Source organism: Sapajus apella, unplaced genomic scaffold (genome assembly GCF_009761245.1).
Source record: "Sapajus apella isolate SASKATOON/1434 unplaced genomic scaffold, GSC_monkey_1.0 scaffold97, whole genome shotgun sequence".
NCBI classification, from domain to species: Eukaryota; Metazoa; Chordata; class Mammalia; order Primates; family Cebidae; genus Sapajus; species Sapajus apella.
Window position 1 is genome coordinate 3,630,362 of NW_022437037.1, and position 26,985 is coordinate 3,657,346.

Genomic DNA, 26,985 nt, shown 5'->3' on the forward strand with positions numbered 1-26,985 from the left:
TGTATTTTTAGTAGAGACGGGGTTTCACCATGTTGATCAGGATGGTCTCGATCTCTTGACCTCGTGATCCACCCGCCTCGGCCTCCCAAAGTGCTGGGATTACAGGCGTGAGCCACCGCGCCCGGCCTATTCCTGATTTTAAGTTGTAGAAGGTTGGGAGGCTGAGGTAGGAGAATTGCTTGAACCTGGGAGGTGGAGGTTGCAGTGAGTTGAGACCACACCACTGTGCTCCAGCCTGAGCAACAGAGTGGAGCGAGACTCTGTCTCAAAAAAAAAAAAAAAAAAGCGTTGTAAAAGCAGAGGCTTAGGCTAAACAATTTGCCTGGGGTCACAAAATTATTTCATGTTGGAGCTGGATTTGGACACACATGACCCAGACTGCAAATCTCTTGCTCTTTGTGCTCCCTGAGATCCACCTGTGCCTGAGGGAAGGCTGGGGACTCTCTGGGTTACTCATTTAACCCCCAGGCACAGGGATGTCCTGGCTGTGCGCAGGAACCTGGTCCCATTTGTCCCACCTGCTTGGGCTGCCTTGTGGGAAGTATCTGTTCTACATGATGCCCACTTGTACATCTCCCTGGGGACAGGGCAGAAGCAGATAGGGAATGCTTCTGAGTTCTGCAGGGTCCTAGGGGCTGAAGAGCAGCAGCTAAGAGGAGCCGCCCCTGCTGCTCTGGTAACCTGGTAAGACGCGGTAGCTGCTGCTCCCTGCTGAGCCTTCGCTGGTGTGAGGCTGGGGGAGCGCTGGCTCTGCGGGGTAGGAATGCATGATGGTTTCGGTGAGTTTTGTGTGATTAAATGGTTTAAGAAAAGCATAAAAACTAGAACAGATACATCCGTACCCAGAACTCAGCTTTGTCAGACTTAAGTGTTTTGCGGTAATTGCTTCAGACACACATACACACACACACACACACGCATGCACACACACACATGCAAACACACCCACACTTAAATGTGCATATGCACTTAAGTAAGATATTCCACAATTGAAGCCCCTTCCTCAGTGCCATTTTCTTCCCTCCTTAGATACAATCATTATGTTGGTTTGGAGACTTTCCATGCATGCTTTTGTATCTTCAGTATACTTGGGTATATACATTGTAGAAAACCTTACATAATGTATGCATCATCTACAACTTGTTTTTTGAATCAACATTGTTTTTGAGGTTTATCCATATTGATACATGTTGCTACAGTTCATTAACTTTAATTGATTTAAAGCATTCCATTGTATGAGTAGAACAATTTGTCCTTTCTCCTGTTGATGAATATGTAGGTCTTTGCTGACTTTTTGCTATTCCAAAGATTCTTCAGTGAGCATGGTTGTGTGGTTTCTCACCTATGTGTGGAGCAGCTCTCTAAGATGCATAAATGACCAGGAGAGAAGTTGCTGGGTTGTAGTGTGTACATCCTACCTTCTCTAGGAGTTCACAGTTTTTGCCAGTTGGAGGGAGTGAAATGATACGATATTGTTTTAATTTACATTCCTTGATTACTAACAAGGCTAATAATTATTTCATACATTAGTTCCATTTGCGTGTTTCCCTTGTGAATTGCCTATATGTATATTTTGCCATTTCCCCCATTGGATTGTCTTTTTCTTTTTTTCGCAGGAGAAGTTCTGTGTTTATTCTGTATATTAATATTTTCTTTTTCTTTTTTTTTTTTTTTTTGGCAGAGTCTTCCTCTGTCACCCAGGCTGGAGTGCAGTGGTGCTGTCTCGGCTCACTGCAACCTCTGCCTCCTGCTTTCAAGCGCGTCTCCTGCCTCAGCCTCCTCAGTAACTGGGATTACAGGCGCCTGCCACTACATCTGGTTAATTTTTGTATTTTTAGTAGAGACAGGGTTTTGCCATGTTTCCCAGGCTGGTCTCGAACTCCTTACCTCAGATGATCCACTTGCCTCGGCCTCCCAAAGTGCTGGGATTACAGGCATGAACCACCGCACGTGGCCTGTCTTAGCTATATTTGATCCTTTGAAATAGTGATTTTCAAAAATCTTGGGCGCGGTGGCTCAGGCTGGGCGTGGTGGCTCACACCTGTAATCCTAGCACTTCGGGGGGCTGCGGCGAGCAGGTCATGAGGTCAGGAGATAAAGTCCATGCTGGCTAACATGGTGAAACTCTGTCTCTACTAAAAATACAAAAATTAGCCGGGCGTGGTGGCACAAGCCCGTAGTCCCAGCTACTCGGGAGGCTGAGGCAGGATAATCACTTGGACCTGGGAGACGGAGATTACAGTGAGCCGAGATTGTGCCACTGCACTCCAGCCTGGCGAGAGAGCAAGACAGTTTCATTCTTAATGCCCAGGCTGGAGTGCAATGGCGCAGTCCTGGCTCATTGCAACCTCCACCTCCAGGGTTCAACCGATTCTCCTGCTTCAGCCTTCCAAGTAGCTGGGATTACAGGTACCCACCACTACGTCCAGCTAATTTATTGTATTTAATAGAGACAGGATTTCACCACGTTAGTCAGACTGGTCTCAAACTCCTGACCTCAGGTAATCCACCCGCTTCGGCTTTCCAAAGTGCTGGGAATACAGGCATGCGCCTCTGTGCCCAGCTGAAAAATCTTTTTTCTTAATTACTTGAGTAACAAATGCTTAATGCTTATAATAAAAAATAGAGGCTACGCGTGATGGCTCGCAACACCGTACTCCAGCTTGGGAAGAGAGATACGTTTGGGGTGAAAAAGGAAAATAAACAGCAGTCTAATCTCACTTCTAAGGTTGTTCAGGGTATGTGTGTATGTAATTTATGGCAAAGGGGTTACCTACTTTTTAGATTTGACATACTTTGAACATTTCCTCTTGCTATCATTCAATAAGTCTTTTTTTGTTTTGTTTCTATTTCTGAGATGGAGTCTTGCTCTGTTGCCCAGGCTGGAGTGCGGTAGTGCAGTCTTGGCTCACTGCAACCTCTGCCTCCCAGGTTCAACCCGTTCTCCTGCCTCAGCCTCCTGGGTAGCTGGAATCACAGGCGTATGCTACCATACCCAGCTGATTTTTGTATTTTTAGTAGAGGTGGGGTTTCACCATGTTGGCCAAGCTGGTCTGGAACTCCTGACCTCAAGTGATCTGCCTGCCTCAGCCTCCCAAAGTGCTAGGATTACAGAGTGAGCCACCACGCCCAGCTGTTTATTATTTTGTATCTTGCTTTTTTCCAAAATGGCAGTATATTAAGAACTACTCCATTCCACTGAACCGACCCTGTCACTGCATTCATTTTTATTTTAATTTTTATTTTGTTTTACGTTGGTGCCGTAACTCTGTCCAGGCTGGGCAGAGGCCTGGGCCCACCCACCCCTTGGTCCACTTTTTACACAACGTGGACACATCTTTGACAGTTTTGCTGCTCCTTTCTAGACAGGGAAACAGAGACCCTGGGAGAGAAGCTGTTCCACAGCTCCTGTCGCTGCATTCTAATGGCTTCTTTTTTGTTTTCTTTTTTGAGACAGGATCTCTGTCACCCAGGCTGGAGTGCAGCGGTACAATCATAGCTCACTGCAGCCTTGACCTCCTAGCTCAAGCAATATTCCCCCCTCAGCATCCTGAGACCCTAGAACTACATGCACTGCTAATTTTTTGGTAGAGATGGGAATCTCGATATGTTGCCCAGACTGGTTTTGAACTCCTGAGCTCAAGTGATCCTCCTACCTCCGCTTCCCCAAGTACTGAGATTACAGCTGTGAGCCACTGCATCCGGCTTCTGGTAGCTTCTTTTTAACCAGGGTGTTAAAAAGAAGTGCTTATTGTCCACCTACTGTGTACCAGGCCCCACCTAACTCTGTCTCTTTGCCAGGTGTCCTGGAGCCCTCTGATGATTTTCCTTCTTCCATTTTCAACCTTAACTCTCAAATGCATGTTTCATTTACTCATCAATTGCCTCCTGAATCCGGGTTGCTGTGGCGAGGCCAGGCCGGGCTGAGTTTGCTCTCCACCTCCTGTTCACATCCACCCGAAGGCTGTCGCTGGCCCTGACACACTGCATGTGTTGAGTATTTCAGGCCCTGGCCTTTTAGCAGCCCTCTAAGGCAGGGCCTACCTGTAGCCCCATTCCAAAGATGGGGTAACTAAGGTTCAGAGAGGTGAAGTCACCTGTCCAGCATCACAAGTAGCAGAGCCAGGCTGGCCCTGGCCTGGCCCTTACTTCTAAGCTCATGTAGGGGGCTTGCTTTCTACCCACCAGGGTTCTTAAACAGGTGGTTTGGGAAGCCCCATTTCTGTGATCCTGACAGTCCTGAGATCTCACAGGGCCTTTGGCACATTCCCCCATGTTACGATGGGAACCAAGGTGCTGAGAGGGGAAGGCATCCTGGCTCCTGGATACCACCTCTCCCTCTCTGCCAGCTGGAGGCCGGAACAGTTAGGACAAAGGGTGTCTGTGGTGGTGGCAGCAGCTCTGCACTCACAGCCCAGCCATCTGACCTGGGGGTGGGCGGATGAGGGGGAAGGAGGAGTCCAGGCTGGGCGGAGGCCTGGGCCCACCCACCCCTTGGTCCACTTTTTATACAACATAGGAACATCTTTGACAGTTTTGCTGCTCCTTTCTCTCCCAGGAGACCCTGGGAGAGAAGCTGTTCCATAGCTCCACCAGGACACAATGCCAGCTGGGAGAGCCAAGCACAGGGAGGGTAAGCAGGGGCACTTCCCATACATTGGCACTTCCCTGCCACCCCCCCACCTCAAAAATTCCCTTCCCTTCTGGGGCATTTTTGACCACACCTAGGTACACCCCATGCACGGCTCTAAGGTGGAGTCTGCTCCATCTAAATGGCCCACCCTGGAGGTGCTGCCTGTCTGGGCCCACTGCAAATCAAGGTTCGAAGGCTGCCTCTGTCACTTCCAGGCTGTGTGCGGTTGGGTAGAAGACTTCTGTCTTCGAGCCTGTTTCCCTGGTTAAAAAATGGATACTGGCCGGGCATGGAGGCTCATGCTGGTAATCCTAGCACTTTGGGAGGCTGAGGCGGTTGGATCACGAGGTCAGGAGTTCAAGACCAGCCTGGCCAAGATGGTGAAACCCTATCTCTGCTAAAAAAAAAAAAAAAAAAAAGAAAGAAAATACAGAAATTGGCCAGGTGTCATGGCAGGTGTCTATAATCCCAGCTACTCGGGAGGCTGAGGCAGGAGAATTGCTTGAACCTGGGAGGTGGGAGGTTGTGGTGAGCTGAGATCGCACCACTGCACTCCAACCTGGGCAACAGAGCAAGACCCTGTCTCTCAAAAAAAAAAAAAAAGGACACCGGCCGGGCGTGGTGGCTCACGCCTGTAATCCAAGCACTTTGGAGGCCAAGGTGGGCAGATCACCTGAGGTCGGGAGTTCAAGACCAGCCTGACCAACATGGTGAAACCCTGTCTTATTTAAAAAAAAAAAAAAAAAAAAAAAAGACACCAAGAATATTACTCAACCTTCAAAAAAAGGTGAGGACATTATGTTAAGTGATAGAGCCCATCACAAAAGGACAAATACTGTATGATTCCACTTACATGAGGTCCCTAGGGGAGGCAACGACAGGAATTGGAACGGGGTGCCAGGAGGCAATGGGGGGAAGGGGCATCATGATTAGTGGGTGTGGGGTTTCAGTTTGACAAGATGAACAGAGTTCCATGTATGGTGGTGATGTTTGCACAACAGTGAATGTGCTTTATGCCACTGAACTGTATCCTTAAACATGGGTAAGATGGTAAATTTTAAGTTACATGTGTTTTATGACAGTCTAAAAAAAGGGGAAAAAATGGACCTGGAAACAATGGGCACCTCCTGGCTTGTGGGGAGAATCTGTTCTTGGCCTTGATCATCTGTTTCTTTTTTTTTTTTTTGAGACGGAGTTTCACTCATGTTACCCAGGCTGGAGTGCAATGGCGCGATCTCGGCTTACCGCAACCTCCGCCTCCTGGGTTCAGGCAATTCTCCTGCCTCAGCCTCCTGAGTAGCTGAGATTACAGGCATGCGCCACCATACCCAGCTAATTTTTTGTATTTTTAGTAGAGATGGGGTTTCACCATGTTGACCAGGATGGTCTCGATCTCTTGACCTCGTGATCCACCCGCCTCGGCCTCCCAAAGTGCTGGGATTACAGGCTTGAGCCACCGCGCCCGATCATCTGTTTCTTAACTGGAACTGTTCTCTTGTGGGTGTCTGGTCTTCTGCAGTCCTGAGCTCCTGGGCTGGTCCCTGCACTGGGCCCCTCCCTGTGGGGATTCCTCAGGGCTGGGCAGGGAAAGGAAGGGCCCAGGCTGCTTGGCTTTAGTTCCCTCCCCTCCCCCAGCCCCAACCCACATCCACCTGAAACTGCCTCCGGCCTCCCCACCACACCTGGAGCCCACGCCCTGCAACGCCCCACCCCACCTTGTCCCCTTTCAGGCGCTCTCTGGGAGAGCCTCTGAGTGTATCGAGCCCTTATGTGTGCAGTTGACTCCTGTCCTCAAAGAGAATCTGGCCTCACTAGGAGCTGAGGAGGTGGAGGAAAGATTATTCCAAGCCTGGGCCAACTGTGCCCCACTCTGCACAAAGCGGTTTAAAAGCATTTGGGGGCCAGGCATGGTGGCTCACGCCTGTAATCCCAGCACTTTGGGAGGCCAAGGTGGGTGGATCACCTGAGGTCAGGAGTTCAAGACCATCCTGGCCAACATAGTGAAACCCCGCCTCTACTAAAAATACAAAAAAAATTAGCCAGGCATGATGGCACACACCTGTAATCCCAGCTACTGGGAAGGCTGAGGACAAAGCATCACTTGAACCTGAGAGGCAGAGGTTGCAGTGAGCCAAGATCACGCCATTTCACTCCAGCCTGGGCAACAAAGCAAGACTCCGTCTCAAAAAAAAAAAAAAAAAAAAAGCATTTGGGGAGTCGGTGCAGTGCTCACACCTGTAATCCCAGGACTTTGGGAGGCCAAGGCGGGCGGATAGCTTGAGGTCAGGAGTTCAGGACCAGCCTGACCAACACAGTGAAACCCTGTCTCTACTAAAATATAAAAATTAGCAGGGCATGGTGGTGGGCACCTGTAATCCTAACTACTTGGGAGACTAGTGGAGGAGAATCGCTTGAACCTAGGAGGTGGAGGTTGCAGAGAGCCGAGATTGTGCCGCTGCACTCCAGCCTGGGTGACAGAGTGAGACTCCATCGCAAAGTAAAAATAAAAGCATTTGGTTCCCTAGACTTGCCAGGTGCAGTGGCTCATGCCCATAGTCTTAGCTACTTAGGAAACTGAGATGGAAGGATCACTCAATTCAGGAGTTTGAGGCCAGATAGGCAACATGGCAAGACCCCATCTCTAAAAAAATTTTTTTAATTAGCCCAGTGTGAGGCCAGGCGCGGTGGCTCATGCCTGTAATCTCAGTACTTTGGGAGGCTGAGGTGGGCGGATCACAAGGTCAGGAGTTTGAGACCATCTTGACCAACATGTTAAAATCCCATCTCACTAAAAATACAAAAATTCGCCAGGCATGGTGGTGCACGCCTGTAATCCCAGCTACTCAGGAAACTGAGGCAGGAGAATCGCTTGAACCTGGGAGGCAAAGTTTGCAGTAAGCCGAGATCACACCACTGCACTCTAGCCTGGGCAACAGAGCAAGACTCCGTCTCAAAAAAAAAAAAAAAAAAAAAAAAAAATTAGCCCAGTGTGGTGGTGCACATCTATAGTCCAGCTATGCTGGAGGCTGAGGGAGGAGGATTGCTTGAGGCCAGGAGTTTGAGACCAGCCTGGACAACATAGCAAGACCCCATCCCATTTAATTAAAATAATTCCATGGCCGCCTCCCAGCAGCCCTGCGTGGTATTGTGCCCTTCACGTATGTGAAGAAACTGAGGCTGTAAGCGGCGAGGAGCTTGTCCAAGGTCCCACAGTGAGGCCGCCAGAGTCCAGGCCCACAGCTTGGTGCTGGCTTCCCCACTTCATCCTCTGGAAGAGCTGCATGAGAGGGAGCCCGCTGTGCAGGGGGCAGGCAGGGCCTCTGACCACCAGGCTGGCTCCTGGTGGAGTGGGGCTCCTTTTCCCCACTGCTTTGGGAACTCAACCCTGGATTTGGTGCCTGCACCCTCTTTCCTGATCTCCCCCAAAACCTCATCAGAGAGGGGCAGTGACTTGTCCAGAATCACACAGTAGAGGACGAGGAAATGGGTGCAGCTGGGGGTGACCCCTCCAGACAGGTCACCCTCACAGGGGTAGGCCCAGGTGTCAGCCGGGCCAGGCCCAAGAGACTCCAGTCGAGGCCCTTCTCAGCTCTGCAGTAGGCCTCTCGGAATCCCAGAGCCCTCCTCCCCACCCCACTCACACTCACACTGGAGAGAGGAACTGAAGCCGAAGTCCCACCTTGGTCACTTTTTTTTGCCCCCACTGGACATAGCCAAGGGCTGAACAACGTCCAGATGCGCCCAGACCAAGCGCAGAGTGGGGCGGGTGGTCACAGTCAGACCTGAACAGGACGGGTTTCCTGCCTTGGGCGGGTGGGGTCGTTTGACCTCTGTGAGCCTCGGGTTTTCTCACCTGTGTCTGAGCTGGGAACACTTCCTGCCTCAGAAGCAGGAGTCTGGTTGGTGCAGACATGCCCCAGGGCAGCGGGGCTAGGGCGGTTCCTCATAGAGGAAGCTGGTGTTTCTGTGAGCGAATACTCCCCACTCCCCAAACACGAGGGAGGCGTTGCAGTATCGCTGCCACCACATCCTGCCTGCTCAAGCAGCCGCGCCCACCCTGGCAGTCTCATTCCAGACTCGGGGGCAGGCAGGCTGGGGCAGGCACCAGCCCCTCTCCTCCCGCTTCCGCTCCCCAGTCGTTATGCCCTGGCCCTGGATGGGGACTCCAGGTGTCTGCGTGTCGCAGTGGAGGCAGCTGTGTGATTCAGCAGACCCTCCCAATGCCGCTTTCTTTCCCAGCGGTGTGGGTGTGCGTGGACCCAGCTGGTCATTAGAGGGCCCGGGCCTTCCTGTGGGGTGGTGCTTGCCCGTGCTTGCCCTGGCCCGTAAGTCCTGGCATCGCTAGGAGAGCTGTCTTCTGGGCTGGAGCTGCCCGTCCAGGGCGGGCAGTGGTGTCTGCTGGCCCCTTGGTGACCTGAGTGCTGTGAACGCTGAGGGTGGGGAAGCTGCACTCCTGGGCCCATTTCTTTTGGCACTGCCTGGGTGGGACCTTGGGCAGCTGGAGGGCAAGCCCCACACGGTGGCAAGGATCTGAGCCCAGTGGTGGAGGGACAGGGTTTGTTGAAATCTGGGTTTGTTATTTTTGTTTTGTTTTGAGATGGAGTCTTGCTCTGTTAACCGGGCTGGAGTGCAGTGGCGCAGTGTTGGCTCAGTGCAACCTCTGCCTCCCAGGTTCAAGCAATTCTCCTGCCTCAAGCCCCCTGAAGAGCTGGGACTACAGGCACATGCCACCACACTCAGCTAATTTTAATTTTAAGTAGAAACAGGGTTTCGCCCTGTTAGCCAGGGCTGCGTTTGTTCTTATTCTACTCTGCTGCTCAATAGCAGGGTGACGTTGACAGGTGATGTCACCTCCCTGAGCCTCAGCACCCCCATCTGTGGAATGGGGCTAAAGAGTCCTGGTCTCTTGGGCATCAAAGGGATCCTGGGAGGGCCTGCAGGGAGGCCTGCCTGGTGCCTGGCACACTTCCAGGCCCTCAGCACCGGCTGTGGCCATTGTCACCCTGCTGAGTGTCCCATTCTACCTGCCTCACATAGAGTCTTGCTCTGACTTCCTCCTGCCCTCCCCATCCCAGCAAAGCCTAGAAAGATTAGGGACGGGGAGTGTTTGGCATTTGCAGAGAGATGCTGTTCTTGAAGAGTTCCTTACTAGGCTGGGCACAGTTGCTCAACCCTGTAATCACAGCACTTTGGGAGGCCAAGGTAGATGGATTGGTTGAGGCCGGGAGTTCAAGACCAGTCTGGCCAACATGGTGAAACCCCGTCTCAACTAAAATTACAAAAACTAGCTGAATGTGGTGGCGGGTGCCTGTAATCCCAGCCGCTTGGGAGATGGAGACACGAGAATCGCTTGAACCCAGGAGGCAGAGGTTGCAGTGAGCCAAGATCATGCCACTGCACTTCAGCCTCGGTGACAGAATGAGATTGTCTCAAAAAGGAAAAAAAGAATTTGTTTCTCTTCTGATTATTAATATGATTAGTAATCAAAGAAAGGTGGCCTATTATCTGGGCACTGCTGTTTCTCTCCTAAAAGAAACAGACACATTTGACATAGGCATTTAAAATTTGGTTTAGAAATCTAGGTACTAGGTTACAGTGTAAAGTAAAAATAGACTATAAAGTAAAAGCACAATTTGGCCGGGCAAGGTGACTCATGCCTGTAATTCCAGGACTTTGGGAGGCCGAGGCGGGTGGATCACCTGAGGTCAAGAGTTCAAGACCAGCCTGGCCAATGTGGTGAAATTCTGTTAAAACTAAAAATACAAAAATTAGCTGGGCGTGGTAGTGTGTGCCTATAGTCCCAGCTACTTGGGAGGCTGAGGCAGGAGAACCCAGGAGGTGGAGGCTGCAGTAAGCCAAGATTGCACCACTGCATTCCAGCCTGAGTGACAGTGAGACTGTCTATAAATAAATAAATAAAAGTATAACTTATTTTAATAAATATAGAAACAGCAGGGCGCAGTGACTCACTCCTGTAATCACAGCACTTTGAGACGCCAAGGTGAGGGGATTGCTTGAGGCCAGGAGTTCAAGACGAACTTGTTCAACATAGCGAGATCCTATCTCTACAAAAAATTTTAAAAATTAGCCAGGCATGGTGGCACACACCTGTAGTCCAGCTGGTGGCACCCTCCCCCAGTTACCTGGGGGAGGCTGAGGTAGGAGGATTGCTTGACCAGGAGGTCGAGGCTGCAGTAAGCCATGATCACGCCACCACACTCTAGTTTGGGCAACAGAACAAGATCTGGTCTCTTAAAATAAAAATTTTTAAATTCTAAAAGAATATACAGAAAGGACTGGAAGGTTGTTATTCAGTGAAAAGCTAACAGTGTGTAACCCTGGCAGTGACTGTACACAGGATTCTTTTTTTTTTGTTTGTTTTGCCATTTTGCTTTTTTACAATCTTTCATATGTTTTCCAGGGAACATCTAGTACCTTTTTTCTCCTTGATGGCCTTACAGAACATTGTAAGGAGAACCTGCCTTGGCCACATGATCATGAATGGCCATGGAGAGGTGTTCTCACGGAGATCTTGTTGTGTGCCTCCTGTGTGGCACAGGCTGGGTTTCCTAATGTGGCTTCGCAGCTACTGTTTCCTAAGCTTGGCCATCATTAGAGTCACCAAACTTATGTGTTAAAAATCAGGTTCCCGGCTGGGCACGGTGGCTCACGCCTGTACTCTCAGCACTTTCAGAGGCTGAAGCAGGCGGGCCATGAGGTCAAAAGATCGAGACCAGCCTGGCCTATATGGTGAAACCCCATCTCTACTAAAAAATACAAAAATTAGCTGGGCATGGTGGTGTGCGCCTGTAATCCCAGCTACTCGGGTGACTGAGGCAAGAGAATCACTTGAACCCAGGAAACAGAGGTTGCAATAAGCCTGGATCGCAGCACTGCACTCCAGACTGGCAACAGAGTGAGACTCCATCTCAAAAAAATAAAAAAATCAGCTTCCCAGCTTCTCTCCGTAGTAGTTAAACTGTACTCTTTCAGGGAGGACCTTCTGTTGCTGCTGTTTTTCATTCCTTTATACACATGTAACCAGAGATGATTTTACATTAAGACCTCTCTGTGATCACCCAGTTCATGGGGGAGGAAAGCCTTATCCTTAATCCCCTCTCTCGAGGCCGCTCCCCCAGGAGCCTGTCATTAAGACTCATTGTGTGACCTTTGATCTTCTGTGTGTTTCCGGAATCCTGTACACGCATAACTATACACGCGTGGTGGAATGCTTCTGTTGTTGAGGCAGGGTCTCTGTCACCTAGGCTGGAGTACAGTGATGGGATCACAGCTCACTGTAGCTTCGACCTCCTGGACTCAAGCGATCCTCCCACCCCATCCTCCCAAAGTGCTGGGATTACAGGCTAGGATTACAGGCGTGAGCCACCATTCTAGCCCCCATGTGGATTTTTTTTTTTTTTTTTTTTTTGAGACGGAGTTTCACTCATGTTACCCAGGCTGGAGTGCAATGGCGCGATCTCGGCTCACTGCAACCTCCGCCTCCTGGGTTCAGGCAATTCTCCTGCCTCAGCCTCCTGAGTAGCTGGGATTACAGGCACGCACCACCATGCCCAGCTAATTTTTTTTGTATTTTTAGTAGAGACGGGGTTTCACCGTGTTGACCAGGATGGTCTCAATCTCTTGACCTCGTGATCCACCCGCCTCGGCCTCCCAAAGTGCTGGAATTACAGGCTTGAGCCACCGAGCCCAGCCTCATGTGGAATTTTTAAACCTTGCTCTTTGGTTTATGGGAGTGAGTTCACCTTGCAGCCCCTCTGCCTGTTGCTCTTTCCTCGTGCTTTGCGAGAATCCCTCCAGCTCATAGTTGCAGCTTCACAGCGGCTGGTTCCCAGTGAACTGGGAGGTTTGTTTTGTTTTTTTGAGATGGAGTTTCACCCTTTTTGGCCAGGTTGGAGTATAATGGCATGATCTCGGCTCACCGCAATTTCCACCTCCCGGGTTCAAGCGATTCTCCTGCGTCAGCCTCCTGAGTAGCTGGGATTACAGGCATGCACCCCATTTTGTATTTTTAGTAGAAATGGGGTTTCTCCATGTTGGTCAGGCTGGTTTCAAACTCCCAACCTCAGGTGATCCACCCGCCTTGGCCTCCCAAAGTGCTGGGATTATAGGTGTAAGCCACTGGGCCTCTAGAGAGGCATTCCCTAATGCTCTTACTGGAATGCAAGGGGGTGGGGCAGAGAACCCTGAGGCTCCACTAGGGATCTGTCTCATCTCACTGTGTTCAGTCTTTCTGTGTGTTAAATGAGGAGCCTGCATACCTCCCCAGGGTGGTTTCCCAGCCAAGTGGCCACATGCTTTCTGCAGAAGGGCTAAGTGGGCTTCCCCATGGAGTGGGCAGGCTTTGGCTAGCAGCTAGATTTGAGGTGGAATTTTGGACAATGGTAGAATTTTCTTTGTCTTCTTCCCCTGACCCCTGCATCCTAGGAAAGCCAGGCCACCCTGTGCTAAACTTCTCCTGTGGGTCCCTTTTAGGTTAAACCATGATTCCGGTGACGGAGCTCCGCTACTTTGCGGACACGCAACCAGCATACCGGATCCTGAAGCCGTGGTGGGATGTGTTCACAGACTACATCTCTATTGTCATGCTGATGATCGCCGTCTTCGGGGGGACACTGCAGGTCACCCAAGACAAGATGATCTGCCTGCCTTGTAAGTGGGTCACCAAGGACTCCTGCAATGACTCGTTCCGGGGCTGGGCAGCCCCTGGCCCGGAGCCCACCTTCCCGAACTCCACCATTCTACCGACCCCTGACACGGGCCCCACAGGCATCAAGTATGACCTGGACCGGCACCAGTACAACTATGTGGACGCCGTGTGCTACGAGAACCGGCTGCACTGGTTCGCCAAGTACTTCCCCTACCTGGTACTCCTGCACACGCTCATCTTCCTGGCCTGCAGCAACTTCTGGTTCAAATTCCCACGCACCAGCTCGAAGCTGGAGCACTTTGTGTCTATCCTGCTGAAGTGCTTCGACTCACCCTGGACCACAAGGGCTCTGTCGGAGACGGTGGTGGAGGAGAGCGACCCCAAGCCGGCCTTCAGCAAGATGAATGGCTCCATGGACAAGAAGTCCTCGACCGTCAGTGAGGATGTGGAGGCCACCGTGCCCATGCTGCAGCGGACCAAGTCACGGATCGAGCAGGGCATCGTGGACCGCTCGGAGACGGGCGTGCTGGACAAGAAGGAGGGGGAGCAGGCCAAGGCGCTGTTTGAGAAGGTGAAGAAGTTCCGGACCCACGTGGAAGAGGGGGACATTGTGTACCGCCTCTACATGCGGCAGACCATCATCAAGGTGATCAAATTCATCCTCATCATCTGCTACACCGTCTACTACGTGCACAACATCAAGTTCGACGTGGACTGCACCGTGGACATTGAGAGCCTGACAGGCTACCGTACCTACCGCTGTGCCCACCCCCTGGCCACGCTCTTCAAGATCCTGGCATCCTTCTACATCAGCCTGGTCATCTTCTATGGCCTCATCTGCATGTATACGCTGTGGTGGATGCTGCGGCGCTCCCTCAAGAAGTACTCGTTCGAGTCGATCCGCGAGGAGAGCAGCTACAGCGACATCCCCGATGTCAAGAACGACTTCGCCTTCATGCTGCACCTCATCGACCAGTACGACCCGCTCTACTCCAAGCGCTTCGCCGTCTTCTTGTCGGAGGTGAGTGAGAACAAGCTGCGGCAGCTGAACCTCAACAACGAGTGGACGCTGGACAAGCTCCGGCAGCGGCTCACCAAGAACGCACAGGACAAGCTGGAGCTGCACCTGTTCATGCTCAGTGGCATCCCCGACACCGTGTTTGACCTGGTGGAGCTGGAGGTCCTGAAGCTGGAGCTGATCCCCGATGTGACCATCCCACCCAGCATCGCCCAGCTCACAGGCCTCAAGGAGCTGTGGCTCTATCACACAGCGGCCAAGATTGAGGCACCCGCACTAGCCTTCCTGCGCGAGAACCTGCGGGCGCTGCACATCAAGTTCACTGACATCAAGGAGATCCCGCTGTGGATCTACAGCCTGAAGACGCTGGAGGAGCTGCACCTGACGGGCAACCTGAGCGCGGAGAACAACCGCTACATCGTCATCGACGGGCTGCGGGAGCTCAAACGCCTCAAGGTCCTGCGGCTCAAGAGCAACCTGAGCAAGCTGCCGCAGGTGGTCACAGATGTGGGCGTGCACCTGCAGAAGCTGTCCATCAACAATGAGGGCACCAAGCTCATCGTCCTCAACAGCCTCAAGAAGATGGCGAACCTTACTGAGCTGGAGCTGATCCGCTGTGACCTGGAGCGCATCCCACACTCCATCTTCAGCCTTCACAACCTGCAGGAGATCGACCTCAAGGACAACAACCTCAAGACCATCGAGGAGATCATCAGCTTCCAGCACCTGCACCGCCTCACCTGCCTTAAGCTGTGGTATAACCACATCGCCTACATCCCCATCCAGATCGGCAACCTCACCAACCTGGAGCGCCTCTACCTGAACCGCAACAAGATCGAGAAAATCCCCACCCAGCTCTTCTACTGCCGCAAGCTGCGCTACCTGGACCTCAGCCACAACAACCTGACCTTCCTCCCCGCCGACATCGGCCTCCTGCAGAACCTCCAGAACCTGGCCATCACGGCCAACCGGGTGAGTGGCCCGGCCACGGCTCGGCATGTGGGCTGGTGGGCGGCCTGGCCGGGGCCTGTGGTGGGATGCTCGGCAGGCCCAGTGTCCTGGGACCAATGCCCCTGAGTGTGGAGTCCTCACTGGGGTTTACGGAACCACCGAGGAGGGAAGCTCTGTTCAAGAGACAGACTCCTGGGGCCCCGTGCCCGGCCTGCCGAATTCCAGTCTCTGGGCCCAGGGGCCTGTCTTCGCTCCAGAATGCTGCAGTTCTCCTGCCTGGAGAGACTGTATGGCCAGGCAGGACCTGTCCCCCTTGAGCCCAGTTCCTCTTTAGCAGGGATGTGTGTGGGCAGGAGGTCCGAGGCCGGGGGTTCTCTCGCAAAGCCGGGTGGTAGGAGTCAAGACTTGTCCTGGAGCTTGTGTGTTCCTCAGCTTGTTCTCAGTCGGATTTGGAGGCCAGGGGCCAGTCCGGGTCTACCTGAGACAGAAACTGTGGGTGTGGCCAGTGCTGGTTGAGGGGAAACCAGATGGTCCCTGCGGCTCCCAGCATCTCTCACACATCTTTCTCCACTCTATTTGGCGGTGTCAAAGGCAGAGTTGGGCTTGGTTGGGGCTAGCTTGTCACTGCCTACCTTTCTGAAAAGGAAATTGTGCAAATCATTGTAACTGGGAGTTTGGGAGGCCACATCCTTGACATACTTTCAAGATGTTGGTGGCCTGTGGGTGCCAGTCCCTTCCTGGCTGGGAAAGCCCCCATCCAAGGGCCCCTTGGTGGAGGCAGTGTGGATGGAGGGCTGGGTACTCCTGTGGCTCTGTGGTCTGGCCTCCAAAGTGGAAACAGAGCTGCTGCCATTGCAGGGATCCTCCCTCATCCACCCCTCCTGGGGACCTGCAGGTCCTCCTGGGCCTCACATTCAAGAGGTTCCTGCAGTGAGGCAGGTGGTAGAGGAAGCCTGAGGCCAGGGCCTGGGAGACAGAAGAGCCAAAACAACCACCACTGCTGCCCCTGACACAGCAGCAGCTGTCATGCCAGGCCCCTAACAACTTCACTAGGGATGACACCAGTTTCAAGAGGCTAAAGAAGAGACCTGGAGTTAACCAGGCACAGTGGGTCACGCCTGTAACCTGAGCACTTAGAGAAGCCAAGGTGCGACGATGACTTGAGCTCAGGAGTTCGAGACCAGCCTGGGCAGCATAGGGAAACCTCATCTCTATCAAAAATATAGAAATTATCCAGGCATGGTGGCATGTGCCTGTAGTCCCAGCTACTTGGGAGGCTGAGGCAGGATCGCTTCAGCCTAGGCGTTCGAGACTGCAGTGAGTTATGATTTTACCACTGGTACTCCAGCCTGGGCAATAGAGTGAGACCCAGTCTCTCTTTTTTTTTTAACCTTGAGACAGAGTCTCGCACTGTTGCCTGAGCTAGAGTGCAATGGCATGATCTCGGCTCAGTGCAACCTCTGCCTCCCAGGTTCAAGCGATTCTCCTGCCTCAGCCTCCCAAGTAGCTAGGATTACAGGCACCCACCACCATGACCGGCTAATTTTTTGCATTTTCAGTAGAGATAGAGTTTCACCATGTTGGCCAGGCTGGTCTCGAACTCCTGGCCTCATGATCCACCTGCCTCAGCCTCCTATAGTGCTGGGATTACAGGCATGAGTCATGCCCAGCTGAGACCCAGTCTCAAAATAAAAAAAAGAAGAACCCTGGAACCAGCAAATGAAACCTGGGGTGTATTTGGGGAACTTACCAGTTAGCACAGAGCATAGGAGCTCTGCTGGAGCACCAGGTCCCTGGGAACACAGAGAAACAGGCCCCTGAAGGACGAGGAGGAGGAAGCCAGGTGGAGGGGAAAGGGAGAGTCCAGGAGGTTCTGGTGGGCCAGCAGCAGTGAGCCAAAGAGCAAAACAGCTCCTGCTCATATAAAGCATGCAGTTTCTAGAGCATTTTCACTTAGCCCCCTCCCCTCCGCAGCCTCCGTGTGGCAACCCACATTTCTTAGTAGGCTTGTTGCTGTTGGGTGCATCTGCCATGCAGCGCAAGGCGAAGTCCCTGTTGGTTTAGTGAGCACCTGCTCTGTGTTCACCCTGTGCTGGCATGACATGCCTGTCCTCTTCCCACCAACCCACTGAGTCCTCCCAACAGAATCTGTCTCTACATCCCTGGGCAGGGAGGGAGGTGGCTCCTGGAATGCCCTGTCTGTCCTCCCCAGCCCCAGGACAGGACACACCTTCTCCAGTATTACTCAGACTGGAGGCTTCGGGCCCTCCAGATGCCTGCTGGCCTGGCAGCTTCCCTCCCCTCCTCCCCAGGGCTCTCTTACTACACAGCGGCCTGCAACTCACATGTATCAGGAATGTTGACAAGTCCATCTCCTGCCACCCCATATGATGACTTGAGCACAGCGGGAGAGTGTACCAGGGCAGGGTTTTCTCTTGCAGTTCTGGGGCAGGCCCACTGAATAGAAAAATTGGAGTCCCCTGGGGAGAAGCCACATGTGGGAAGCACAGAACAAACCCAGCCCTTCTTTATGGAGAGGGACCCCGTGGCTTCCCCATGGCATAGTGTTGCCCTTGATGAGCTCGGGCTTTCCCCACAGCTCCTGTTGCGCCTGCTCTGTCCCGGGCGCTGTGTGCTAGGGCTGTCCTGGCTGCAGGAGGGTGCGAGCCTCCAGCCTGGCTCCGCATCCTGTCCCTCATCCCCTGCTCATCCCACTAGCCTTGGCTGTTAGTGTCATGCCTGTTGGCTGAGGTCACCCCTCAGGAAAGGAGCTGGCGGCAGGCATGCTGTCCCAGAGGAAGGAGACCCTCTGGACACCCTGTTTAGCACACAGCTTAATCACATCCTGTCCCCACCCCCTGGAACTCCAGAGCCTTAATAGGGAAAACAGTTTCCTTGGGCCAGTCCCAGGCAGGACCCTCATTTTTTTTTTTTTTTTTTTTTTTTGAGACGGAGTTTCACTCATGTTACCCAGGCTAGAGTGCAATGGCGCGATCTCGGCTCACCGCAACCTCTGCCTCCTGGGTTCAGGCAATTCTCCTGCCTCAGCCTCCTGAGTAGCTGGGATTACAGGCACGCACCACCATGCCCAGCTAATTTTTTGTATTTTTGGTAGAGACGGGGTTTCACCGTGTTGACCAGGATGGTCTCGATCTCTTGACCTCGTGATCCACCCGCCTCGGCCTCCCAAAGTGCTGGGATTACAGGCTTGAGCCACCGCGCCCGGCCAGGCCCCTCATTTTAAGTGGGAGGCCTGAGTCCATCTTCCTCCCCACTCAGGCTCCACAGCTCCTCAGCCCTCTTGGCCTGTGGTGAGCAGGAGGGGTGGGTGTGGCCTGACCAGGCCCTTGGGTGCTGTTTCTCCAGATTTAAATTCTTGGTAATGAAAGCCTTGACAAAACAGGTATTCATTCACTCACTTGTTTACTGATTCGTGCAAATTGGGTGCTTTTTTTTTTTTTTAAGAGTCCGGGTCTCACTGTGTTTTCTAGGCTGGTCTTAAACTCCTGGTGTCAAAGCCTTCCACCTTGGCCTCCCAAAGTGCTGGTATTATAGGCATGAGCGACTGCGCCTGGCCTTTGTGCAAATGTTTTTTGAGCCCTTCTAGAATCCAGCTTTGGAGTGAGGCGCTGGGGACACAGGGATGAAGGCCAAGTCACCAGGCAGTTAGCACAGTGCATAGGAGCTCTGCTGGAGCACCAGGTCCCTGGGAACACAGAGGAACACGCCCCTGAAGGACGAGGAGGAGGAAGCCAGGTGGAGGGGAAAGAGAGAGTCCAGGAGGCTCTGGTGAGGAGGAGCCCTGAGATGGGCTGCCCAGGAATGTGGGCATCTTGGAGAGCAGAGGCGGGGCTGTGGTAGGGGTGTTGGCCGGCAGGAGGGTCCATCCTCCACCTCAGTTTCAGTTGTCTCTTCATTTAATAGCCGGTCCCTTAGGCAGGGCACGATGGCTCACCCTGTAATCCCAGCACTTTGGGAAGCTGAGGTGGGCAGATCATGAGGTCAGGAGTTCGAGACCAGCCTGACCAATATGGTGAAACCCCATCTCTACTAAAAATACAAAAATCAGCCCAGGCATGGTAGCGGGCATCTGTAATCCCAGCTATTCAGGAGGCTGAGGCAGGAGAATTGCTTGAACCCGGGAGATGGAGGTTGCAGTGAGCCGAGATTGCACCACTACACTCCAGCCTGGGTGACAGAACAAGACTCTGCCTTGGAAAAAAAAAAAGAAAGAGAAAAACAGCTGGTCCCTTGCCAGCCCATAGGCTTTGATGACTAAGACCTAGCTTTTTTGTTCAAAGTCAGACGAATAGCAAATGTTTACCACATTCCTAGTGATTGAGTGGGTGAAGGAATGAGCTGGCTTGCAACGTGAGCTTCCTCTTGCTGTAGTGTGTGGGGTGGGTAAGAGGTGGCAGAGTGGAAGAGAACTGTTAGGAGGCTGTGATTAACCATCAGGTGAGGCTGTGAGGCCTGGCGTGGCCATGGCCATGGCTGGTAGGGATGGAGAGGCGTGGACGGATCTGGAAGACGCTGGCGGAGGGGGCATCCAAAGGGACGGGGTTGATGGTGGAGGTGGTCTGAGTGACTGAGGTCTTTTGCATGGATTGTTGAGACTGGAGCAGGCAGGTTTTCAGAGGCCAAGGTGTGTCTCATGTCAGGTGTCTGGGGCCCGGGATGTCCAGGGGACCATACTGAATCCACCTGAAGCCCTACCCTTTCCAGGCTCATGGGTGAAGAGGGGTCATTGACATGGTCACTGTGGAGAGCAGAGAGGGAGGAGGACAGGAGTCTGCAGAAGAGGAGGGCAAGGCCAGAGCTGGGTTAGGAACTGGTGATTTTGGCAAGAGTTAAGGGTGGACGAGGTCAGAAGCCGGGTGATGCAGGTGGAGTGAGGAGACAGACAGCAGCTTGAAAGGTGGTTGGTCGGGAAGGCCAGAGAGCCAAGGATAGTGGAGGGGCCCTGGAAGCCTCCTGGGAAAGTTGTCTTTTTCAAAGATCAGGTAGAGTTGAGGCCTTTCAGTGCTGATGGGGACCCATTGAAGTCCCTGGGGAAGTAAGAGGGGGTGCAATTGAGGGATTGGGAACCAACTTCAAGCCTCCAGGGGCAGGCAACACTTCGGCAGAGAAGGATAGGTCCAGAGGATGGGTGTGGCTGTGGTGGGAGCCAAGCAACTGAAAGTACCTCCCATTTCCTCTGTGGGGCCTGGAGAGGGCTCCCTGCCTCAGAGCAGGGCATGTTCCGGGGAGGAAGCCTTTAAGGGAGGGGACTCTAGAGCCAGACTCCATGCAGACCTAAGCTCTGCCACTTGCTGGCCGGAGCTTTCCTGCTGTCCCTTACCACTGAGTGTGTCAGCAGAGGAGATCACAGGGTGGGAGTGGGGCTTTTCTGGGAAGGTTCTGGGCCCTGGGTTCCGCAGATCCCACTTCCCGTCTGCCCTCTGACCTTCAGCCCTGGTGACCTCAAAGCCAACCCCAAACACATTCCCAATCCCGGGCCACAATGGTGGCAGTGTAGGATCCCCAGGCCAGGAGCCTCCTTGAAAGCACCTGCTGCACCCAGGCCAGGCGTGGTGGCTCACACCTGTCATCCCAGCATGTTGGGAGGTCAAGGCAGGTGGATCACCTGAGGTCAGGAGTTCGAGACCAGCCTGGCCGACATGGTGATACCCCACCTCTATAAGCAATACAAAAATTAGCCAGGCATGGTGTCGTGTACCTGTAATCCTAGCTACTCAGGAAGCTGAGGCAGGAGAATTGCTTGAACTCGGGAGGCGGAGGTTACAGTGAGCCAGGATTGCGCCACTGCACTCTCTGGGTGACAGAGTGAGACTCCGTTCCCACCCACACACACACACACGAAAAGAAAGCACTCTGCTGGGCCTTGGCCATGCTTATTTCCCTGCTGGGAAAGCCAGGTTCCTACCCGGGAACTGAGGTCCTCCTCCAAAAATGGCCAGAGAGAGTGCCTGTGAGGTTGAGATCAAGTCTACAAAAAGGTCCTAAGCCACTGAATGTCCAAGCTCAGAGACATTTCTAGTCCAAACTGTGCCTTTTACAGACGGGGAAACTGAGGCCCAGAGAGGGAGGGGACTTCCAGGGTTACCCGGTAACTGGGTGTCGTATTTGGCAGGAGGAGCATATAGCATGGGCTGTGAGTGGGAGGAAGGATGCAAGGCATACATCCTGTCTTGGCCCTTTCGGAGAGGCAACAACCTCAGACGAGTGGCATGTCATCTCTCCCAGCCTCAGTCTCCTTGGCAGGAAAATGGGGGCAGTGACAGAGCAACCTCAGAAAGGCTGCTGTGCAGTCTCCCCATCATCCTCACTTGGGACTGGGGCCCAGGATTCCTAACTCCTGCCCTCCTCCCCGCTCCCATCTGAAGGAGGCAGCTTTGGGACAGTCAGGCTCAATAAGAACTCACAGCCCCAGCTGATTCATCGCAGCAGGGCAAGGAAGAAGCTGGCATACATGAGGCTCTTCCTGTGTGCCAGGAGACACAACACCAACCCACTGCGGCCCCACTGTTTGCTTCTTGCTCCATGCATGGGCTGATGAACCAGGTTGAAATCCTGGCTCCACCACTTACCAGCTGAACCTCTGGAAAAGTCGGTGTCTTTGGGGCCTCAGTTACCCCATCTGTAAAATGGGAAGAGTATGGACAGAGTATTTCTAGGTAGTTTGCTGGTTAAATAAGTTAATAGTATCAGTGCTCAGCGTGAACCTGCCATGCATTAAGCGGCATACAGGTGTCGTCTGTTAACAGCAGTTGCTCCACAGCTGCAGGGAATGCGGTCCGCCATGGATGTCTGACACTGCAGGTAGTGCAGAACCCTGTATATTCTGTTCGTTCCTATTCACCTATACCTATGGTAAAGTTTAACTTATAAATTAAATACAGTATGCTGAGGCTTTGAGGCCATTACTAAGTAAAGTAAGGGCTGCCTGAGCATAAGCCCTGTGAGACTGTGATGATCCATCTGGTCACGGATGTGGCTACTGAATGACCGACATGGATAGCAGATGCAGTGTAGGTGCGCTGGACTAAGGGACCACTTGCATCCTGGATGGGACAGATTTCATCATGCTACTCAGAGTGACATGCAATTTAAAACTTATGGAATATTGGCTGGGTGCAGTGGCTCATGTCTGTAATCTCAGCACTTGGGGAGGTGGAGGTGGATGGATCACCTGAGGCCAGGAGTTCAAGACCAGCCTGGGCAACATGGTGAAACACTGTCTCTACTAAAAATACAAAAATTAGCCAGGTGTAGTGGTGGGCACCTGTAATCCCAGCTACTTGGAAGGCTGAGGCAGGAGAGTTGCTTGAACCTGGCAGGCAGAGGTTACAGTGAGCTGTGATTGTGCCACCACACTCCAGCCTGGGCAACAGAGTGAGACTCCTACAGAATTTAGGCTGGGTGTAGTATCTCACTCCTATAATCCTAGCACTTTGGGAGGCTGAGGTGAGAGGATCACTTGAACCCAGGAGTTTGAGACCAGCCTGGGCAACAGAGTGAGACCTCATCTCTCCAAAAAAAAAAAAAGAAAAAGGATGGAATTTCCATTTAATATTTTTGAACTGCAGGTGATCGTGGGTAACTGGAACCACAGACAGCAAAACTGTGGCTAAGGGGGGACTACTGCGTTCATGTTTGGCAAAATCGGAGGGCAGAGCTCCAGATGGCCAGGACGAAGCTCCCTGTACTCATCCCACCCTGTGACTTAACAGATGAGGAAACTGGGGCCGGGGAAGGGGCAGTGACACAGCTGGGATCCTCGCCCCTATCGGTGAACTCTCCTAACTTCTCAGGAAGAGTTAACGGGGTGGGTTTTCTCAGCATGCTGTTTTGCTTTCCGCAAGTCATTCTTAAGCTGGGCAGAACCAACAGCCTGGCTCCTGGTGAACCCTGGGATGGAGGTGGGAGCAGCTGGCCAGTGCGATGTACTTCCGAGGGTGCCAGGTGCTGGAAGACAGTGGAAATCGAGCCAGGCAGGTCTCATCCTTAGAGCCTGTGTCTAGGGGGTAACAGATGGAAGGATAAGAACTGCGAGTGGGGATGTGGCAGCCATGAGACCCAGGAGGTCAGGGAAGGCTTCCTGGAGGAAGTGACTGCAGAGCTGAGACCTGGTGCACAGGCAGATATTGGCCAGACTTTGGCCCAGATTATGCTGGTGCTGGGTTGGGGGCCTGGGGATCAGAAAAGATGCTGAGATCTGGCGGAGAGAGGGAAGGGAAGCCCAGAGGTCCCATCCCAGCCACACCCACCTCACCCTTGCCCCTGCTTTCTGCCCGCCAGATCGAGATGCTCCCTCCGGAACTCTTCCAGTGCCGAAAGCTGCGGGCCCTACACCTGGGCAACAACGTGCTGCAGTCACTGCCCTCGAGGGTGGGTGAGCTGACCAACCTGACGCAGATCGAGCTGCGGGGCAACCGGCTGGAGTGCCTGCCCGTGGAGCTGGGCGAGTGCCCACTGCTCAAGCGCAGCGGCCTGGTGGTGGAGGAGGACCTGTTCAACACGCTGCCGCCTGAGGTGAAAGAGCGGCTCTGGAGGGCTGACAAGGAGCAGGCCTGAGCGCGGCCGGCCCAGCACAGCCAGCAGCGGGACCGCCAGCCAGTCCTCAGGCCCAGAGGGCCAGGCCCAGCTTCTCCCAGGGCTCCCGACAGCCAGGCCAGCCTTGCAGCCGGGCAGGAGCCCGGGGCCGGTTGTGAGTCGGGCCAGAGTGAGAGGACAGTATCTGCGGGGCTGGCCCTTTTCTCCCTGAGACTCACGCCCCCCGGGGCAAGCGGCTGTGGAGGAAAGCAAGTCTCAGTGCAGTATTTGGATAATCAGGGTCTCCTCCCTGGAGGCCGTCTCTGCTCCAGGGGCTGAGTTGCCCAGAGGTCCTGGGACCCTCACTTTAGTTCTTGGTATTTATTTTTCTCCGCCTCCTGCCTCCTTCATCCAGTTAACTTATACATTCCCAAGAAAGTTCAGCCCAGATAGAAGGTGTTCAAGGAAGGGTGGGCTGCGTTTTCCCTTGTCCTTATTTAGCGATGCCACCAGGCATTTAGTGCCCACCCAAACTGAGCAGAGTGGTCCGGGGCAAACCAGCCGTGGGGCGGTCACCCAGAGGGGCCGGGCTGAGCTCTGGCAGTGCGGTCCGTGGGAAAGCAGGCCTCCAGCTGGAAAGGCCAGGCCTGGGGCTTGCCTCTTCAGTTTTTGTGGCAGTTTTAGATTTTTTTTTTTTAATCAAAAAACAATTTTTTTAAAAAAAGCTTTGAAAATGGATGGTTTGGGTATTAAAAAGAAAAAAACACTTAAAAAAAAAAAAAAAAAAAAAACACTAATGGCCAGTGAGTTGGAGTCTCAGGGTGGGGTGGCAGTTTTTCTTGAGCAATGCAGCCAGACGTTGAATTGTGTTTCCTTTCCCTGGGGCGCAGGGTGCAGAGTGTCTTCCGAATCTCATGTGACCTTGGTCCAGGGGTTCTGTTTGTTCCTGGGGCAGGGAGGGTTTTTTTTGTTTGTTTTTTGGGTTTTTTTGGTGTCTTGTTTTCTTTCTCCTCCATGTGTCTTGGCAGGCACTCATTGCTGTGGCTGTCAGCCAAAGGGAATGTTCTGGAGCTGCCAAGGAGGGAGGAGACTCGGGTTGGCTAATCCCTGGATGAACGGTGCTCCATTCCCACCTCCCCTCCTCGAGCCTGCCCTGCCTCTCCACGCAGAGTGTTAAGGAGCCACTTTACCCAGACTCTGTTTCCCCACCTCCTGTGGCATGGGTGTGCCCAGTGCCGCTGCTGGCCTCCGCTGCTTCCATCAGCCCTGTCGCCACCTGGTCCTTCATGAAGAGCAGACACTTAGAGGCCGGTCGGGCACGGGGAGGTCACCCCTGGGAGTATAGGCTCCCTGACTTTGGTTCCAAGCCAGTTTCCGTCCCCGGCGCCTGGAGTGCACACAGCCCAGTCTGCGCCTGGTGGCAGGAAGCCACCCTGCTTTAGATCAATCACTCGGGTCCCCACCTTAGAAGGGTCCCTGCCTTAGATCAATCACGTGGACACTAAGGCACGTTTTAGCGTCTCTTGTCTTAATGATTATGTCCGTCCGTCTGTCCATTGCGTTTTCTGCGTCATGTCATTGGGTATAATCCTCAGAAATAATGCACACTAGCCTCTGACAACCGTGAAGCAATCCGTTACACGTGGGTCTGAACTTGTAGACTCGGTTTCCAGTATCAAATAAATCTATAACAGAAAGTGGCCTTTGGAGGTCTTTGTGTCCTGGGAGGACCCTTCCCTCACCTCTCTGAAACCTGCTGGGCCGTGTGGACCATTGCTTGGGCACCCACAGGAGAGTTTACTCTGCTCATCTCTCTGCCCCATGAGACTGTGTGCCTTTGGAGGCACTTACTGGAGATTGTAAGCCGGACGGAGCACCTGCTAGGTAACAGGCTGAGACCGGGGCCAGGGATCCCAGAGCCAGCACATTCTGCCATCCTAGTCACCTGTGGTTGGGCCCTCATGAGGGTTTTTTGTTTTTTGACAGGGTCTCATTCTGTCACCGAGAGTGCACTGCTGGAATGTAGTGGCGCGATCACAGCTCACTGCAGCTTCGACCTCCCCAGGCTCAGGTGGTCTTCTCATTCAGCCTCCCAAGAAGCTGGAACCACAGGGGCATGCTGGCTAATTTTTGTATTTTTTGTAGGGACGGGGTTTTGCCATGTTGCCCAGGTTGGTCTCAAACTCCTGAGTTCAAGAGATCTACCCACCTCAGCCTCCTAAAGTGCTGGGATTATAGGCATGAGCCACTTTGCCTGGCCCCTCATGAGTTTTGATGGGTGGGGATGGGAGAGGAGGTCACTGGAATGGAACCATTAGTCCTGGGCCTCTGTCCCAGCATGGGACAGGACATGCATGAAGCTAGGCAGATCGCTTCTCTCCAGTGGCCTCCATATCCCCATGTGTACAGTGGGAATTTCCACTCTGTGTTCTCAGAGGTCTCTTGCAGTTCCAACGGCGAGTCCCAAGTGTTCTACAGATGTGGGGCTGAGAGTCACTGTGGGGAGGCCTGCCTCAGCTCCCAGCCCCTTTGGGAGCCTTTGGGAGGTACTGGCGTCCCAGGCAGAGGCTCTGAGACAGCTGCTTCCAGATCGCAGTTCTGCCACGTTTGATGTGGGGCTTCAGTTTTCTCATTTGTAAAATGAAGAAGGGAATGGCAGACTCACAGGACTGTTCCGAGGGACAATGGCGATTGTATAGGTTTTTAGTGGAGGGCTGGCTCCTAGGACCCAGTAAATGGCCTTGTATCTTCCTTCCAGACCAAGGATCCTTGTGGGCCAATGGGGGCGCCCTGCAGCAGGAGTCTTTGGGTGAGGAAGAAAGGCCATCATATCTGACTTTGGCCTCAGTGATGAGGCCTGGGTGGCTGCCTGGGCACCTCCTTTGCAACTGGCCAGAGTCTATCCTTTCTCCCTCCACGGGGACTCTGACCTCCCCAGGTGAACTCAGGCCTGAGCCAAGATGCCCTCCCTCTTTTGCCTCTGCCATGGGCTTTCTGACAGGCTGAGTTGCTGGACTGTGACCCCCTGCGGAGGCTCTCTTTTTCTGTCTCCTTGGCGGCGGTCTCTCCCCGAGTCTGGTACCCTTCCCACCACCCACCAACCTCCACCCCCAACCCCACTCCCACCCCACCCCAGCCTTGATGCTGTCCAGTGCCCAGAGCAGAAGAGTTGGATCTGGA

The 26,985-nt window shown here is 53.2% G+C and overlaps 1 protein-coding gene across 6 annotated transcripts in view; it reads left to right on the plus strand.

Moving 5' to 3' along the window:
• The window catches only part of LRRC8A (leucine rich repeat containing 8 VRAC subunit A), a 39,083-nt gene extending 13,578 nt beyond the window's left edge, over positions 1 to 25,505 (plus strand). For 5 of the 6 annotated variants that reach the window (XM_032257503.1, XM_032257505.1, XM_032257504.1 and 2 more), the window contains 2 exons: positions 13,127 to 15,291; positions 23,572 to 25,505. In XM_032257503.1, the coding sequence (XP_032113394.1) occupies positions 13,135 to 15,291; positions 23,572 to 23,847 (2,433 nt within the window). In that variant the 5' untranslated portion in view covers positions 13,127 to 13,134 and the 3' untranslated portion in view covers positions 23,848 to 25,505. Of the gene's footprint in view, positions 1 to 3,116; positions 4,634 to 13,126; positions 15,292 to 23,571 lie in introns of those variants that run through there. The other variant, XM_032257507.1, reaches the window with a different exon arrangement.
• The last annotated feature ends 1,480 nt before the right edge of the window (positions 25,506 to 26,985 follow it).